Genomic DNA, 15,097 nt, shown 5'->3' on the forward strand with positions numbered 1-15,097 from the left:
CCCTTAGTCCCCAGCTCCCTCCTTTTCTCCACCCTCATAGATCAAGCAGGCACGAGGGTTCAAGGCCCTGTCCTGGGCTCTTCTCCATGTCCCTCCTTTCTCCACCCTTGGCTGCTGAGTCACCCACATCCATCCACCCACGCCATCCCTACCTGCTCCACACCAAAGGCCCAGCCTGCTGAGACACAGCGTGTGGAAACCCAAGACCCTGGGCTCCTAAGCCTGTGAGACTCTGGAGACCCCAAACCCTTCTGTTGACCTTGGAGACTCAAACCCTACAAGCAGTTTTGACTGCTTCCTTTGTGGCCCAGAATCAGTCTTGTCACACTTTCCACAAAACCACCAATTCCAATAGACAAACACCCATGTTCTATCTCCCAGGCCATCGCCTGGCCAGGCTGAGCTCGTCCTGCTCCCTGGTGGCAGCAGCCAGGCCCAAGATACGCAGGCCACTCCAGCTGCCCTCCCCAGAGCCTGTGCATCCGGCCACACAGGTCCTTCAGGGTCCCGCACATGCCCCGTGCTCCCTGAGGCCCATCCCAGGTGCCTCCTGCAAACATGATGCTCGGAGACCTAAAGGCCACACACCCCAGAGGACGAGCTCCTGTTCCTGCCGTCTAGAAATCTACTGCGCACAGCATCCAAGAAGCAACGGGGTGGTGCTGTGTCCTTTTAGTATTCCCTGACTATGGCTGGCTGGAAACAAAGAAATAAAGTCTCCCTCCTAAATTTATCCCTCCCTCCTTCTCCTTCCTTTCTTCCTTCCTTCCTTCCTCCCTGCCTTCCTTCCTCCCTCCCTCCCTCCCTCTCTTTCTTCCTTTCTTGGACTGGGAATTGAACCCAATGGCATTCTATCTCTAAGCTACACCCCAGCCCTAATCTTTATTTTGAAGCAGGGTCTCACTAAGTTGCAGAGGGCCTCACTCAGTAGCTGAGGCTAGCCGAGAATCGCGATCCTCCCGTCTCGGCCTCCCAAGTCCTGGGATCAGAGCTGTGCGCCATCTGCCCGTCTAGCAGAGTCACACTTGGAAATTATTTTTTAACCCAATGTTACTAGTGGAGCCACAGCAGGTGACATACGTGTTGAAGAAAGCAGGATCCGATTTCACTCAAGTGCGGTTCCTCTTTGTTGTACTGTTTCTCAAGGTCTTTGAGGAACTTTCTTTGAAATTTGTAAATGTCTTCAATGTTTCCAAAAATAGTGGCTAACTGCGCAACAGTGAACATTCCTGTGTGCTTACGACACTGCCGAATGTAGCCCTGCAGGATACAAAAGCAAGCATCTTTATTTATTTGAAAGCTCAAAGAAATTATTCAAATAATACAAGATTTGGGGAGGGGGGAATAGCTGGGTGCTTAGAATGAATAAAATAATATTTACCTCTGTGAGTATCTACTAGGATAATCTCACTTCCAAGATATAACTTTTTTTAGGGGGAGTGAACTGGTGATGGAACCCAGGGAGGGGCCTTCTAACTCTGGGCTACAATCCTAGACCTATTTTATTGTTTATTTGGAAACAGTGTCTTGCTAAGTTGCTGAGGCCAGCTTTGAACCTGTGATCCTCCTGTCTCAGCCTTCCAAGTACATGAAATTATCATGTCTGGCTTGTTACAAGTATTTTATATCTCAATTTATTTGTGTGGTGCTTGATCTAGGCAAGTGTTGTACAATTGAGCCCACAGAAAGAGAAGGAACGAAGGAATAGTGTGGTATAGCACACCTGTAATCCTAGCATCTGGGAGGCTGAGAAAGAAGGACTGTAGGTTAGAGCCAGCCTCAACAACTTAGTGAGCCCCTCCTCGAAAAATGCTGTTTCAAAATTAAAAATAAAATAGGGCTGGGGTATAGCTCAGAGGTAGACTCCTCTGGGTTCTATCTCCAGTACCAAAATAAATATAGTAATAATAATAAATAAAAAGGGCTGGGGCTTGTAGCTCAAGAATGCCCCTGAGTTCAATCCCCAGTATAAAAAAGAAAAAAGGAAAAAGTTATATAAAAAAAAGGAAAGCAGAATATCCCATGTAGTTGGATTTAGACTTTCTAAGTGCTGGGCATGGTAGCGCATGCCTGTAGTAATAGTACTTGGGAGGTTGGAACAGGAGGATCATGGATTCCAGATCAGCCTCAGCAACTTAGCAAGACCTTTTTTCAAAATAAAAATAAAATGGGTTACGGATGTAGCTCAGAGGTAGGATGACCCTGGGTTCAATCCCCAGTACAAAAGTAAATAAATGAATAAAGTTTCTAGAAACACTTTCCAAATGCCAGAGCTTAAAAAGTAGAGTTGTCCTCTTTCTTAACTCTTCAGGCGTCACCCTGCCATCCTAATTCCATTTCACAGTGAGAGGAGCTGTCAGGTATGGAATGTTGCTGCTGGCGAACGGCCAGTGCGGTCCTGCTCGTGGTCATCATGGCAGAAGCCAAGAACATCCAACCCACGGACTCCATCGCCACCTGCTCTTAACACACCTTAAATGTGCTTTAGTCTGAGGCCTGCACTAATTAAGGGTACTAATTAATACTCAGTGCACAATAGCATGGTTATATACTATGGTGTGGGTAGGAGTTAGTGGGTCACAAAGAAAAGGCCATATGTGGTGTATGCAATAGCCAACTCCAAAACCAGTCATGTATTTAAATAAACAAAAGTAACCATTTAATTATATATCACCCACTTTGGTACAAATTTTATTTTTTTGTGATACTGGGGATGAAACCCAGGACATTCTACTTCTGAGCTACGCCCCTAGCCCAAGTTTATTTTTTATTTTCAAACAGGGTCTCTAAATTGTGGAGCGCCTCACTAAGTTGCTGGGGCTGGCCCTGAACCTGTGATCCTCCAGTCTCAGCCTCCTAAGTACTGGGATCACAAGCATGTGCCACCAAGCCCAGCTTGGTATGAATTTTAATAGGGAAAAACCGAGCGCAATAGATCCTACTGCGGGCTCTGGGGCAGGCTGCAGGATGAAGTCCCAGCCCCACACTGCTCTGCCCTGGTTTCCTTATCTGTTGTAGGGGCTGACAGGACATGCCCAAGGAGAAAGCTGCTAGTACCTGGGTTAATCCTGTAAAGGGATAGTGCATAATAAATGCTTTAAAAAAACAGTAATAGTTAATCTGATTTTCCTAAAATGCCATTTTATCTTATTGGTACTGGGAATTAAAACTAGGGGCGTTCTACTGCTGAGTTACACTCCCAGCCCTTTTTTATTTTGAAACAGAATCTTGAAAAGTTTTATTGAGGCTAGGCATGGTGGCACATGCTTGTAATCCCAGTAGCTGAGGATGTCCTCAAACCTGCGATCATCCTTCCTGTCTCAGTCTCCCAAGAACTAGGATTACAAGTGTGTGCCAGCCATCCAACTAAAAGAAAAGTTTTATTGAAGGTTTCATTAAATTGCTGAGGTTGCTGGGCGTGGTGGTGCACGCTTGTAATCCCTGCGCTTGGGAGGCTGAGACAGGAGGATCACACAGGTTCGAAGCCAGGCTCAGCTACTTAGTGAGGCTCTCAGCAACTTAGTGAGATTCTGTTTCGAAATAAAATGTAAAATAGGCCTGGAAGTGTAGCCCAGAAGTTAAAAAAAAAAAAACCAGAAAAAACCCAAAAAAAAAACCCCCTGGGTTCCATCCCCAGTACCACAAAACAAAAAACAAAACAAAACAAAACAAAACAAAATTTCTGAGGTTGCCTCGAACCTGTGATCCTCTGTGTCAGCCTCCCATGCCTGGCTATAAAATATCTTTATATTTTTTTTTGATACTGGGGATTGAACCCAGAGGCATTCTACCTCTGAGCTATACTCTAAGCCCTCTTATTTTTTATTTTGAAACAGGGTCTCACTAAGTTGCTGAAGGTCTTACTAGGTTGCTGAGGGTAGCCCTGAATATGTGATCCTCCTCTGTCAGCCTCCCATGCCTGGCTGTGCAATGCCATTTTAAAGGTACTTCCTCCACCATACATGGTTATAGAGTAAGACAGTAAACAAGACACTGGTAGTCTATGTGGGCAGCTAGCCTAACCATAGCCAAGACACTGCTCTGCCTGGGCTCGTCTCCAGTGCTGAACACCAGGTCTGTATCAGTAGTGTAACCTCAGCATTATAGCTAAGCCAGCTGGGATGCTTGGACAAAATTCACAAGAGCAACTGGGCATGGTGGCACACACTTGTAATCCTAGTACTTGGGAGGTTGAGACAGGAGGATCACAGGTTTGAGGACAGCAAGTTAGTGAGACTCTCAGCAACCTAGTGAGACCTTGTTTCCAAGTAAAAATAAAATAGAGTTGGTATACTTCGGAGGTAGGATGTCCCTGGGCTCAACCCCCAGTGTGACACACACACATATACACACACGAGACCAAAAACAGTGTGGAAGAGCCTTCCAGAGTTACCTCCTCTAATGCTCATCCTCCAAAATCAGGACAAGGCTGTAAAATAAAATGTCCTCCTGTCAAGAGTATTAGACACTGTACAATAGAGCACATGATCTTGCCAGATAAAATCAATTAAAATAATTTTGGGGGGCCGGGCGTGGCGGCGCACGCTTGTGATCCCCGCGCTTGGGAGGCGGAGACAGGAGGATCGCGCTGGTTCGGAGCCAGCCAGGCTGGCTTAAGAGACCCTGTTTCCACATTAAAAAAAAAAAGTTAAAAAACAGGTCTGGGAGTGTAGCCCGTGGGAATGTATCCAGGAGGTAGAAGTAGAAGGGCTTCCAGGAACCCCAGTACCACCAAAAAAAAAAAATAATAATAATAATTTTTTTGGAAGCCAAGTGTGGTGATGCATGCCTGTAATCCCAGGATTTGGGAAGCTGAGTGAAACAGGAGGATCACACGTTCAAAGCCAGCCTCAGCAACTTAGTGAGACTCTTAGCAATTTAGTGAGACCCTGTTTCCAAATAAGAAAAAAGAACTGGGGGTATATCTTGGAGGCAGAATGCCCTCTGAGTTCAACCAAATAAAAATGGGGAGGGGGACTGAACCCAGGGGCCTTCGATCTGAGATAAGCCCCCAGCGCTTATTCATTTTGAAATAAAGTTTCTCCTCTCAAGTACTGGAATTAGAGATGTGCACCCTCATTCCAGACTTTTTTTTTTAATCACTCATATCTAAATGACTCAGAATCTCATCTGTGAATCAGAGACTAGATGCTGGGGATGGAAAAACTGACAATCTTCAACTGTAAAATCAAGTAGACTTCACTTAAAGAGTGTCGCCTTTAGCCCGGTGAGGCAGCACACACCTGGAATCCCAGTACTTGGGAGGTTGAGATAGGAGGATCATGGGTTCCAGAACAGCTTCAGCAACTTAGTAAGACCCTGTTTCAAAATAAAAAATAAAAATGGCTGGGGGAAGCCAGGTGTGGTGGCACATGCTTGTAATCACAGTACTTGGGAGGCTGAGACAGGAGGATCACAGGTTTGCCAGCTTCAGCTATTTAGTGAGGCCCAACTTAATAAGACCCTGTCTTAAAATAAAGAATAAAAAATAGGGCTGAAGGTATATATCAGAGGTAGCATACCCTGGGCTCAATCCCCAGTACTGCAAATAAATACATAAAAAGGGCTGGGAGTGTAACTCAGAGGTAGAAGACCCCTGGGTTCAATCCTCAGCACCTTTCAGCTTAGGAGGTTAAGTCCTGACAAGGAAGGTTGCAGAATGCCCTTAAAAGAGGTTTGGCGACAGCCGTGTGTGGTGGTGCCCGCTGGTAATCCCAGCGTTTGGGAGGCTGAGACTGGAGGATCGCGGTTCATGAACAGCTTCAGCTACTTAGTGAGGCCCTCCACAACTTAGTGAGACCCTGTTTCAAAATAAAGAATACAAAATAGGGCAGGGGGTGTAGCTCGGAGGTCAAATGCCCCTGGGTTCCATCCCCAGACCCTAAAATAAATAGATAGATACATAGACAGATAGATGGAAGGCTTGGCTACTAGGGAGGCTGAGGCAGGTCTGTGTGAGCCCAGGAACTGGGAGGCCACACAGGAAAGGTGGTAAAATCCCACCTCAAAATAAATAACTAAAGACTGGCTATAAAAACAAGCAACACAGCCACAGCCAGTTACCCGCAGGGCGGCGGCAGGTCCCGTGGGTTCTGCAGGGCTGGTGGGGGAGGGGCGTGTTGCAGCGGGCCGGGCCTGGCCTTACCTCACAGATGTCCTTGAGGTGCTTGATGTACACGCGCTCGGTGTTCATGATCTCCTGGATGACGTTGGTGCGCATCTGGTGCTGGTGCTCGGAGTGCTGGTGGCGGCTGGAGCTGGTCTCCTGCTCTGGCTCCCCACCCTGCGGGCCACTCCAGCACTCGGGCAGCTCCTCCTGATTGACTCGGAGCTGCGGTCCACACACAGGCAGCAGTGAAGCCCTCCCCTGCCTTCCTCCCGCTCTGCCCTTCCCAGGACGCCCTGGCCTGGCTTAGGTCTTGTGTATTAGCAGAGCCCTGTCTGGAGGCACACCAGCAGTGCAAGCTATCGCCCACCTTCGCTACAACTCTTATGTGGACCCACCTATGTCTTACAGGTTTGATCTGCCTGGGTATTAAAAACTAACTACAAAAGACCTTGACTGAATCCAGAGGAAGATCTGCTTGAGCAATTCACCATTCCCCATTGATGCCCATGGCTTTTCTTCCTATCCTGGGGCTAAAACCCAGGGACATCTTACTTCTAAGCTATACCTCAGCCCTATTTAATTTTTTATTTTGAAATGAGGTCTTGCTAAGTTGTTGAGGCTAGCCTCAAACCTATGATCTTCCTATCCTGGCCTCCCAATACTGGGGTTACAGGGTACCCAGCTTCCCCGGTAGAGACTTCTGTGAGGGTCACACTTACTCGGACAAAGCTGGCCGGGAACCAGGCCTCCTTGTCCTCGCTCCGGCCCCACCACCAGTCCTTGTGAGAGGCTTCCAGGACCTGGATGACATCTCCAGCTTTGAAGCCCAGTTCCTGGTCGTCCATGGTCACATGGTCCCACAGTGCTTCTGCACAGACCACGCTGCCATCGCTGATCAGCTGGAAGGGAGACAGGTAGGCTCACTGAGGGCCACGGTGGGGTGCTCTGCATACTCAGAGTGATGCCCCTGAGTCTCTGGTTAAACCCTCGCCAGGTCCAGTCAACTCCTACTATTTAATGGAGGAAAAGATGTGCGGGGCAGGGTGGGGTGCAAGTAGCCATCTCTGACTTGCCTTTTTTTTCTTTGTAGAGGGGGTTCTGTCTCCAAGCTACATCCTCAACCCATTTATTTATTTATTTATTTATTTATTTATTTATTTATTTATTTATTTATTTATTTATTTTTGAGGTATGGGGATTGAACCCAAGGGCATTCTATCTCTGAGTTCCAGCCCTATTTTTTATGTATTTTGAAATAGGTTTTCACTAACTTCCAGAGGGCCTCATTAAGTAGCTGAAGCTGACCGTGAACCTGCAATCCTCCTGTCTCAGCCTCCCAAGTCTTGGAATTACAGGTGTATACCACTGTACCCGGCTTCTGACTTGCTCTTAAGGGAAAACCTAAATTCTTTCTTTTTTTTTGGGGGGGGGGTGGTGGTACTGAGGATTGAATCCAGGGACATTCTACCTCTGAGTTACACCCCTAGCCCTCCTTTATTTTCTAAACAGGGTCTCACTAGGTAGCAGAGAGCCTCTCTAAGTTGCTGAGGTTGGCTACAAACCTGCGATCCACTTGTCTCAGTCTTCCAAGTACTAGATGACAGGTGTATTGCACCATGCCTGCCTCCAAATTCACTTTTAAAAAGACTGGACAGATGTCCCCTGTCTTACAATGGGGCTATCTCTCCATAAACCCCATTTGGGGAGGGGAGTAGTGAGGACTGGATTCAGAGGCATTCTACCTCCAAGCTACATCCCCAGACTGATTTTATTTCTTATGTGGAAACAGGGTCTCACTAGGTTGCTGAGAGCCTCACTAAATTGCTGAGGCTGGCTTTGAATCTGCAATCCACCTACCTCAGCCTCCCAAGTACTGGAATTATATAAGTGTGTCACCATACCCAGCTTCATAAACCTCTCATGAATTGAAAATATCCTATGTCCAACATAAACTGAATATATCTAAGCTATGAAACATAATAGTTCAGCCCAGCTAACCATAAATGTGCTCAGAACACTCCTGTTAGCCTACAGTTGGGTAGTATCACCTAACACAAAGCCTATTTTATAATAAAGTATTAAACAGCTCATGTCGTTTATTGAATACTGGACAGAAAAATGAAATACACAATGGTTGTTCTGTATTACCAGCCTGCAGAAAAGATCAAAATTCAAACTTCAAAAGGACTTTTTCTTTTTTTTAACTTCTGGGGATTGAATTTCTACCTCCAGGCTCTACTCCCAGTGTTTTCAACTTTTTTTTTTTTTTTATATTGAAGCAGGGTCTCATTAAGTTGCTGAGGGTCTTGCTAAATTGCTGAGGCTGGTCTCGAACCTGTGATACTCCTGTTTCAGCCTCTCAAGTATTGGAATTACAAGTGTGTACCACCATGCCCAACTGAATTGAATGGATGGCCTGCTTCTCTCTCTCTCTCCCTCTCTCTCTCTCTCTCTCTCTCTCTCTCTCTCCTTTTTTTGTATTGGGGATGGAACCCAGGGGCTTTCTACTTCTGGGCTACACTCCCAGACCTATTTTTTATATATTTGGAAACAGTGTCTCACTAAGTTCCTGAGAGCCTCACTAAGTAGTTGAGGCTGGCTTTGAACCTGCGTGATCCTCCTGTCTCAGCCTCCCAAGTACTAGGATTACACGCATGTGCCACTATGCCCGGCTGAATGGATGGTTTCTGAAATGAGGATTGCAGTAGTTTGGAGGTGAATACCTCTGGGTTCAATCACTAGTAAAAGAAAAAAAAAAAGAAGTAGAAAAATGATGGTTTCTTACTGAGTGCATATTTATTGCTTTTACATCATGGTGAAGTAAAAAAAAAAGGCAAGTTGAATCATTGTAAATCAGGGACTCTCTATATAAATAGCTCGCTTAGATACAGATAGTTAGCTAACAGACTTAAATATCTGGAATATTTGCTCCAAAAGTGTTTTCTGATGATAGGGCATGGTGGCGCACTTATAATCCCAGTACCTGGGAGGCTAAGACAGGAGGATCACAGATTCGTAGCCAGTCTCAGCAATTTGTGAGGCCCTCTGCAACTTAGTGAGACTGTTTCAAAATAAAAAATAAAAAATTGGGTTGTGGTTATCACTAGGAGTTAGAATCCCCTGGGTTCAATCTCCAGTACTGCCCTCCCCCAAAAAAAGTTTTCTGAGCGGCCGAACTGGATGTCACAGAGCCACATCCCCGTGGCCTCAGGCCATCCACAGATGCTACTCAGGTCCCTCACAACTTCTCTCAGAGTGTACTACTCACACTTGATTCTCAGTTCGAGGGAGTTGTTCCCAGCAGCATCACTGATTGCAGTTAGAGAACACACAGCATGATCTTGGGATAACAGTTACTGGACGAGTCAAGAACAGACACCGTGTGCCTGTTCCCCTGGCAAGCGACACCTCGGCTCCCAACATGCAGGCTGAGGATCCCTGACCAAAATGCCTGTGGCTGGGAGAGTTTCAAATTTCTCAGTGCTTTGGATTTGGGCACATTTGTGTGGACTCTGGCTGAGCATCCTTAACCCAAATACCTGAAACTTTATGAGCATCATATTGTTTGCTAATAAAGTTTCAAATTGAGCCAGGTGTGGTGGAGCACACCTGTAATCCCAATACTTGGGAGGCTGAGAGAGGAGAATTGGGCAGGTTTGAAGCCAGCCTCAGCTACTTAGGCTTTTAGCAGCTCTAGTGAGACCCTGTTTTAAAATAAAAAGGGCTGGGGGTGTAGCTTGGAGATAGAATGCTTCTGGGTTCAATCCCTAGTACCCCCCAACACACACACACAAAGGCTCAGACTTTCAGTTTAGGGATGCTGGGCCTGTACCATGTTATACAGTGATGACGGTGACCGTGGGGGACACTGAACTCACTGAAGTCATATTCCCCTTAAGAATGCGCAGAGCTGAAGGTGCCTGCTAAAGAGATGTTCATATGAAGGGCTCGAGCTCAGCATCCCGGTAGAAATACACCAGATGGGGATGAGGAATGCGTGCTGAATCTCACCTGTGCCTTGTACTCTGCTTCCTTTTGGGCGCTTAGCAGGAGGTAGATAATAACTGATAACATTTACCTCTTAGATCCTTGCAAAAATTACATGAAATATGGAAGGAACCAACACTTCCTAAGCTGAAAAGCAAGCCCAGCTCCAGCACCTGCTGCCTTTGTTCCTAGTGGGGGGTGGGCTTCAGTTATCTGAAGGCTTGATCACAGCCATCTCCTGGACAAGGCCAGAAAGTCAGTGTTATTCTCTCCCTCATTCATTCATCCATTCATCCGTTCATTCATTCAGTGAAATTAGAGATGGAGCCCAGGGCTTTGTTCTTGTTTTACCACTAAGCTATACCCCCAGACAATTTTTTTGGTGCTGGGAATGGAACCCATGGGCCCATGCAGGCAGGGCTGGTGCTCTGAGCTACCCCCTCAGCCCCAGTGTTGTCTGAATCCAAGTTCTTGGGCTTATACTTAGTAAAAAAAATAAATGAATAAAATAAATAATAATAATAATAATAATAATAATAATAATAATAATTATCGGCTGAGTGTGGTGGCACATGCTTATCATTCCAGCACTTGGGAGGCTGAGATGGCAGGATTGCAGGTCCAAGGCCAGCCTCAGCAACTTCAGGAGACCCTGTTTTAAAATACAAAATAAAAAGGGCTGTAGGGCATAGCTGAGAGGTAGAATGTCCCTGGATCCAATCCCCAGCACCGTAACAATAATAATAATGACAATAATAATCTGTCCTGAAGTGAGGTGCCCCACACCCCCACTCTTGGTGGACTTGCGGTACCTCGTTGATGGCCAGCTGCTCCCCGCCTGGCTGCAGGTACCGGGGGTTGGCCTGGCAGAGATCCTCATAGCTGAAGTCCTCCTCGCTGCCGTTGTCGTCCACTAGGGCCGAAGACTCAGTACCTCCATCTGCAGAAACTAGAGCCAGAAGGGAGGCATGGTTTAGAAGGCACATCTAACCAACGGGAGCATTCTATATGATGGAACAAACAAGCTTTCATGATACAGTCCCAGGTAATGCAATCAGCTTCATCCTGCCTGAAGAAGAAATCCTTAGAGAATTCCTGCCGCCACAGGAATCCAGGTGGTGGTGGTGCTGAGCAGGGCGGCAGCCAGGTGTCACAGTGAGTGAGAAGCAGGCCGCTTCAGAAATTATTGTCAGCACAGAGTGATTTTGTGAGTTAAGGAAGAGGGAATTGTGTGTGATATAGTTGGGAATGTGTTCCAAGGTAGATGGATGAATATAATGTTTCTAAGAAATATGTTGATATGCTTGAGGCAAAGAAAATGAAAAATAGAATTGTTTCTTAAAAATGACCCTGCTTCTAGCTGGGCATGGTGGTGTACACTTGTAATCCCAGCATTTGGGAGGCTGAGACAGGAGGATCGTGGTTTGAGGACATCCTCAGCTAATACTTAGTGAGGCCCTCTGCAACTCAGTGAGACCAGGTTTCAAAATAAAGCATGGCAGCACACGCTTGTAATCCCCGTGCTTGGGAGGCGGAGACAGGAGGATCGTGCAGGTTTGAAGCCAGCCTCCCTGGCTTAAGAGACCCTGTTTCCAAATAAAAATATAAAAATAGGTCTGGGAGTGTAGCCTGGAGGTAGAAGGGTTTCCAGGAACCCCAGTACCATGAAAAAAAAAAAAAAAAAAAAACAGTGCCAGGGTGTAGTTTGGAGGTAGAATGCCCCTGGGTTCATTCCCCAGTACTGGGGGGAAAAAAAAATGACCCTGCTTCTAGCCAGGCATGGTAGTGCATGGCTATAAAACCAGTACTTGGGAGGCTGAGACAGAAGGATCACAAGTTTGCAGCCAGCCTCAGCTACTTAGTGAGGCCCTCCTCGACTCAGTGAGGCCCTGCTGTCTGCGCAGCAGTGAGCAGTAAGTGAGTAAGTAAGTAAGTAAGTAAGTAAGTAAGAATAATAATAGGGCTGGGGGTGTAGCTCGAAGGTAGGATGCCCCTGGGTTCCAACCCAGCAGTGCAAAAAAGGAAAACAGACCTTGCTCTGTCATAACTCTCCCTTGAAGGAGTATTTTTCTTGTTGTCCTAAATGAACCTCTCTTTCCCCACTCCCTCTCTCTCACACACACTATTTTGCTTCTGTCTCTAGGATGATAGTACTTTATTTATTTATTTTGCGGGTCTGGGGCTGGAACCCAGGGGCATTCGACCTCCAAGCTACACCCCCTGCCCTATTTTTTATTCTTTATTTGGAAACAGGGTCTCACTTAGTTGCGGAGGGCCTCACTAAGTAGCTGAGGCTGTCTGTGAACCGCGATCCTCCAGTCTCAGCCTCCTGAATGCTGGGATTACAAGCGTGTGTGTCACCACGCCCAGCCTTAGGGTGATAGTACTTTTAAAATCAAAATGTCCTAATGGAATTAGTTATAAGCTGTCGGGGAAGTGCAGGCAGGAGGGAGGCACAGGGCAGCTCAGGGGTGTGCACCCTGGTAGCACAGCATAGGACACTACCTACTGAGTCCCACTGTCCAGGAGAGTGGCCCCATGCTGGGGGTGTGAGTGGGGGCTGGGGACCGCTGTCTGCGCAGCAGTGCGCTCCAGCAGTGCGCTCCAGCACACCTTACCATGCTGGTTCCTTCGTAAATGCATCCCGCTTCCTCTGCTGTGCTCAGAGGGCTTGCAGGGCCCAGGCTGGCCTCCTCTCTGGGTGTGCACTTGGGGTGGGGGAGGAAGACTTGGGGAAGCTAGCAGAATTTATTTTTCAAGCAGGAGTGTGTCTTAGACTACAAAGGAGACAGTACTAAAGCTGACAGCTTCCTCCAATCTCGAGGCAGCTGCCTCAACAGCAGGGTACCCTCATCACCTTTACCGTCTGAAAAGTTCTAAAGAGCAGAATAGACACAGCCTTGATGTAGACGGCTGAAGCTGCAGGAATCTGCAGGGGGCGGACACAGCGATCCAGCACTGCCTGGCACCAACAGCACTTTTCTTTATCACATTTCAGCCGCAGTTGAGCCAAGGGAAAAAAAAAGAGAAGAAAAAGAAGAAGCTCATTTAAATAAAAGCACCTGGGCCTCCTGCCCAGAGCAGAGCCGGCAAATGGCACTTCCCCTCAAGGAATCTATCTGATCCAGCCGTTGCTGTGAAACCAGTAAAGAAAATAAACAAGTAAATGAAACTGGGTGCAATAGTACAGGCCTGAAATCCAGTGCTTGGGAGGTGGAGATAGGAGGACTGCAGGTTCAAAGCCAGCTTCAGCAACTAGCGAGACCCTGTTTCAAAATAAAAAATAAAAGTCGGTGGTACACACTTGTAATCTCAGTACTTGGGAGACTGAGGCTGAAGGATTGCAGGTTTGTGGCCAGACTCAGCAACTTAATGAGGCCCTGTTTCAAAATAAAAAATAAAATAGGGCTGAGGGTATAGCTCAGAGGAACACCCCTGGGTTTAGTCCCTAGCATGAAAAATAAATAAAAATGAAAAATAAAGAGGGCTAGGAACGTAGCTCAGAGATAAAATGCCGCTGGGTTCCACCCCCAGTTAAAGAAAAAAAAAAAAAAACTTCACAGGCGATACGCAAATGGAACCTTCTGGAAAAGTATGTAAAATACCGATGACCTCTGAGCTACTACCATGAACACTTGAAAAAGCAAGGTAGGTTATGAGATAGATTCCCACAGTGATGGTTTCCATATCGTGAAAAAGCACCCACTGAGTAGCTGGAAGGGAGAAGGATCTAGAAGGCACAGGTCAGGTGATTCTGGCTTCCCCTGTGTGGGGGGGAGGGGGTTGCACAAGGCTTAGGGCATTTGTTGTAAAAGTACTGGGGTGCGACAAATAAATGATAAAGGCTGGCAGTGATAGAAAGACTAACTGCCCCAGTGTGATCACTACACATGTAGACACATACCCATTACATTTTACCCTGTAGGCATGTACAATGGTTGTGTGTCGATTCAAAATAAAATAACACTTATTTTTTTAAATACCTGGGCAAGCTGGGCGTGGTGGCACATGCTTGTAATCTCAGTACCTGGGAGGCTGAGACAGGAGGATGGCATGTTTGCAGCTAGCCTCAGCTACTTAGTGAGGCCCTTTGCAACTCAGTGAGACCCTGTTTCAAAATAAAAAAATAAAAAATAGGGCTGGGGGTGTAGCTCAGAGGTGGAATGCACCTAAATTCAATCCCTAGTGCTGCAAGGGAAAAAACAAAAACAAAAACAAAAAAAAGGCCTGGGCAAAATATAACTCCTACCTTGACTATCTTTCTAGTTAAATGACCCTGGACCAAGTTACTAGACCTTTCTTGGGATTAAACCCAGGGTGATTATACCCCTTATTTTTATCTTGAAAAAGTCTAAGTTGCTGAGGCTGTCCTGCCTCAGCCTCCCAAACACTGAGATTACTGGCATCCTCCACTACTCCCAGCTACTGGATCTCTTTCAACTGCAGTGTTCCCATCAGTAAAATGGGAGCAGGTCTAACTGTTCTCCATAGCCTCAGGTCACTCCCCTCTTGCCTTCCACACCATTCATGAGGCTCACCAGCACACCTGCCTACCTTCCCTCCCCATGGCTGCCCCTGGCCTGCAGGTGGCTGGCTCCCAAGCAGCTGCAGCAATGCTGCCCGTGCACCCAGAGCTCTGATCCCCTCATTCCTCTGCTCCAAGTCCACGTCCCGAGGCTCTGCTCTGGCTACAAACACCAGGCACTGCGCCAGCCCCACTGCCCTCCCAGCAAGTGCTCCAGGACCAGCCCCTGAAAACCACACCTTCCTCCAGGTTTGCTGCCCTCCACAGCAGCTGTCACCGTCTCCTCTGTTGTATTCACTGTGCAGCTAAAGTGTAAATCACCTAAGCACAGCAATTCTAATATGATTCGTCGTCATTTGCATTCCTAGTAACTAGACAATACCTGAATGCCTACACACCCAAAACGTACAGGGAGGGTGGTAAGAAAGCCACCCACTGCACAACATTGTGGGCAGCGATGCTGGACCTCACACATT

The 15,097-nt window shown here is 46.9% G+C and overlaps 1 protein-coding gene across 3 annotated transcripts in view; it reads right to left on the reverse strand.

Moving 5' to 3' along the window:
• Window positions 1-15,097, reverse strand: part of SPATA13 (spermatogenesis associated 13) — a gene marked incomplete at both ends in the record, with an annotated part of 37,177 nt that overhangs the window by 12,186 nt on the left and 9,894 nt on the right. Inside the window, 4 exons of one of the 3 annotated variants that reach the window (XM_080690098.1) lie at window positions 1,081-1,260; window positions 6,146-6,331; window positions 6,829-7,008; window positions 10,909-11,045. In XM_080690098.1, coding sequence (XP_080546224.1) covers window positions 1,081-1,260; window positions 6,146-6,331; window positions 6,829-7,008; window positions 10,909-11,045 — 683 coding nt within the window. The remainder of the gene's footprint in view (window positions 1-1,080; window positions 1,261-6,145; window positions 6,332-6,828; window positions 7,009-10,908; window positions 11,046-15,097) is intronic. The other 2 variants (XM_080690100.1, XM_080690099.1) reach the window with 2 other exon arrangements.

Source organism: Muscardinus avellanarius (assembly GCF_963383645.1).
Source record: "Muscardinus avellanarius genome assembly, chromosome: 2".
Classification (NCBI taxonomy): domain Eukaryota; kingdom Metazoa; phylum Chordata; class Mammalia; order Rodentia; family Gliridae; genus Muscardinus; species Muscardinus avellanarius.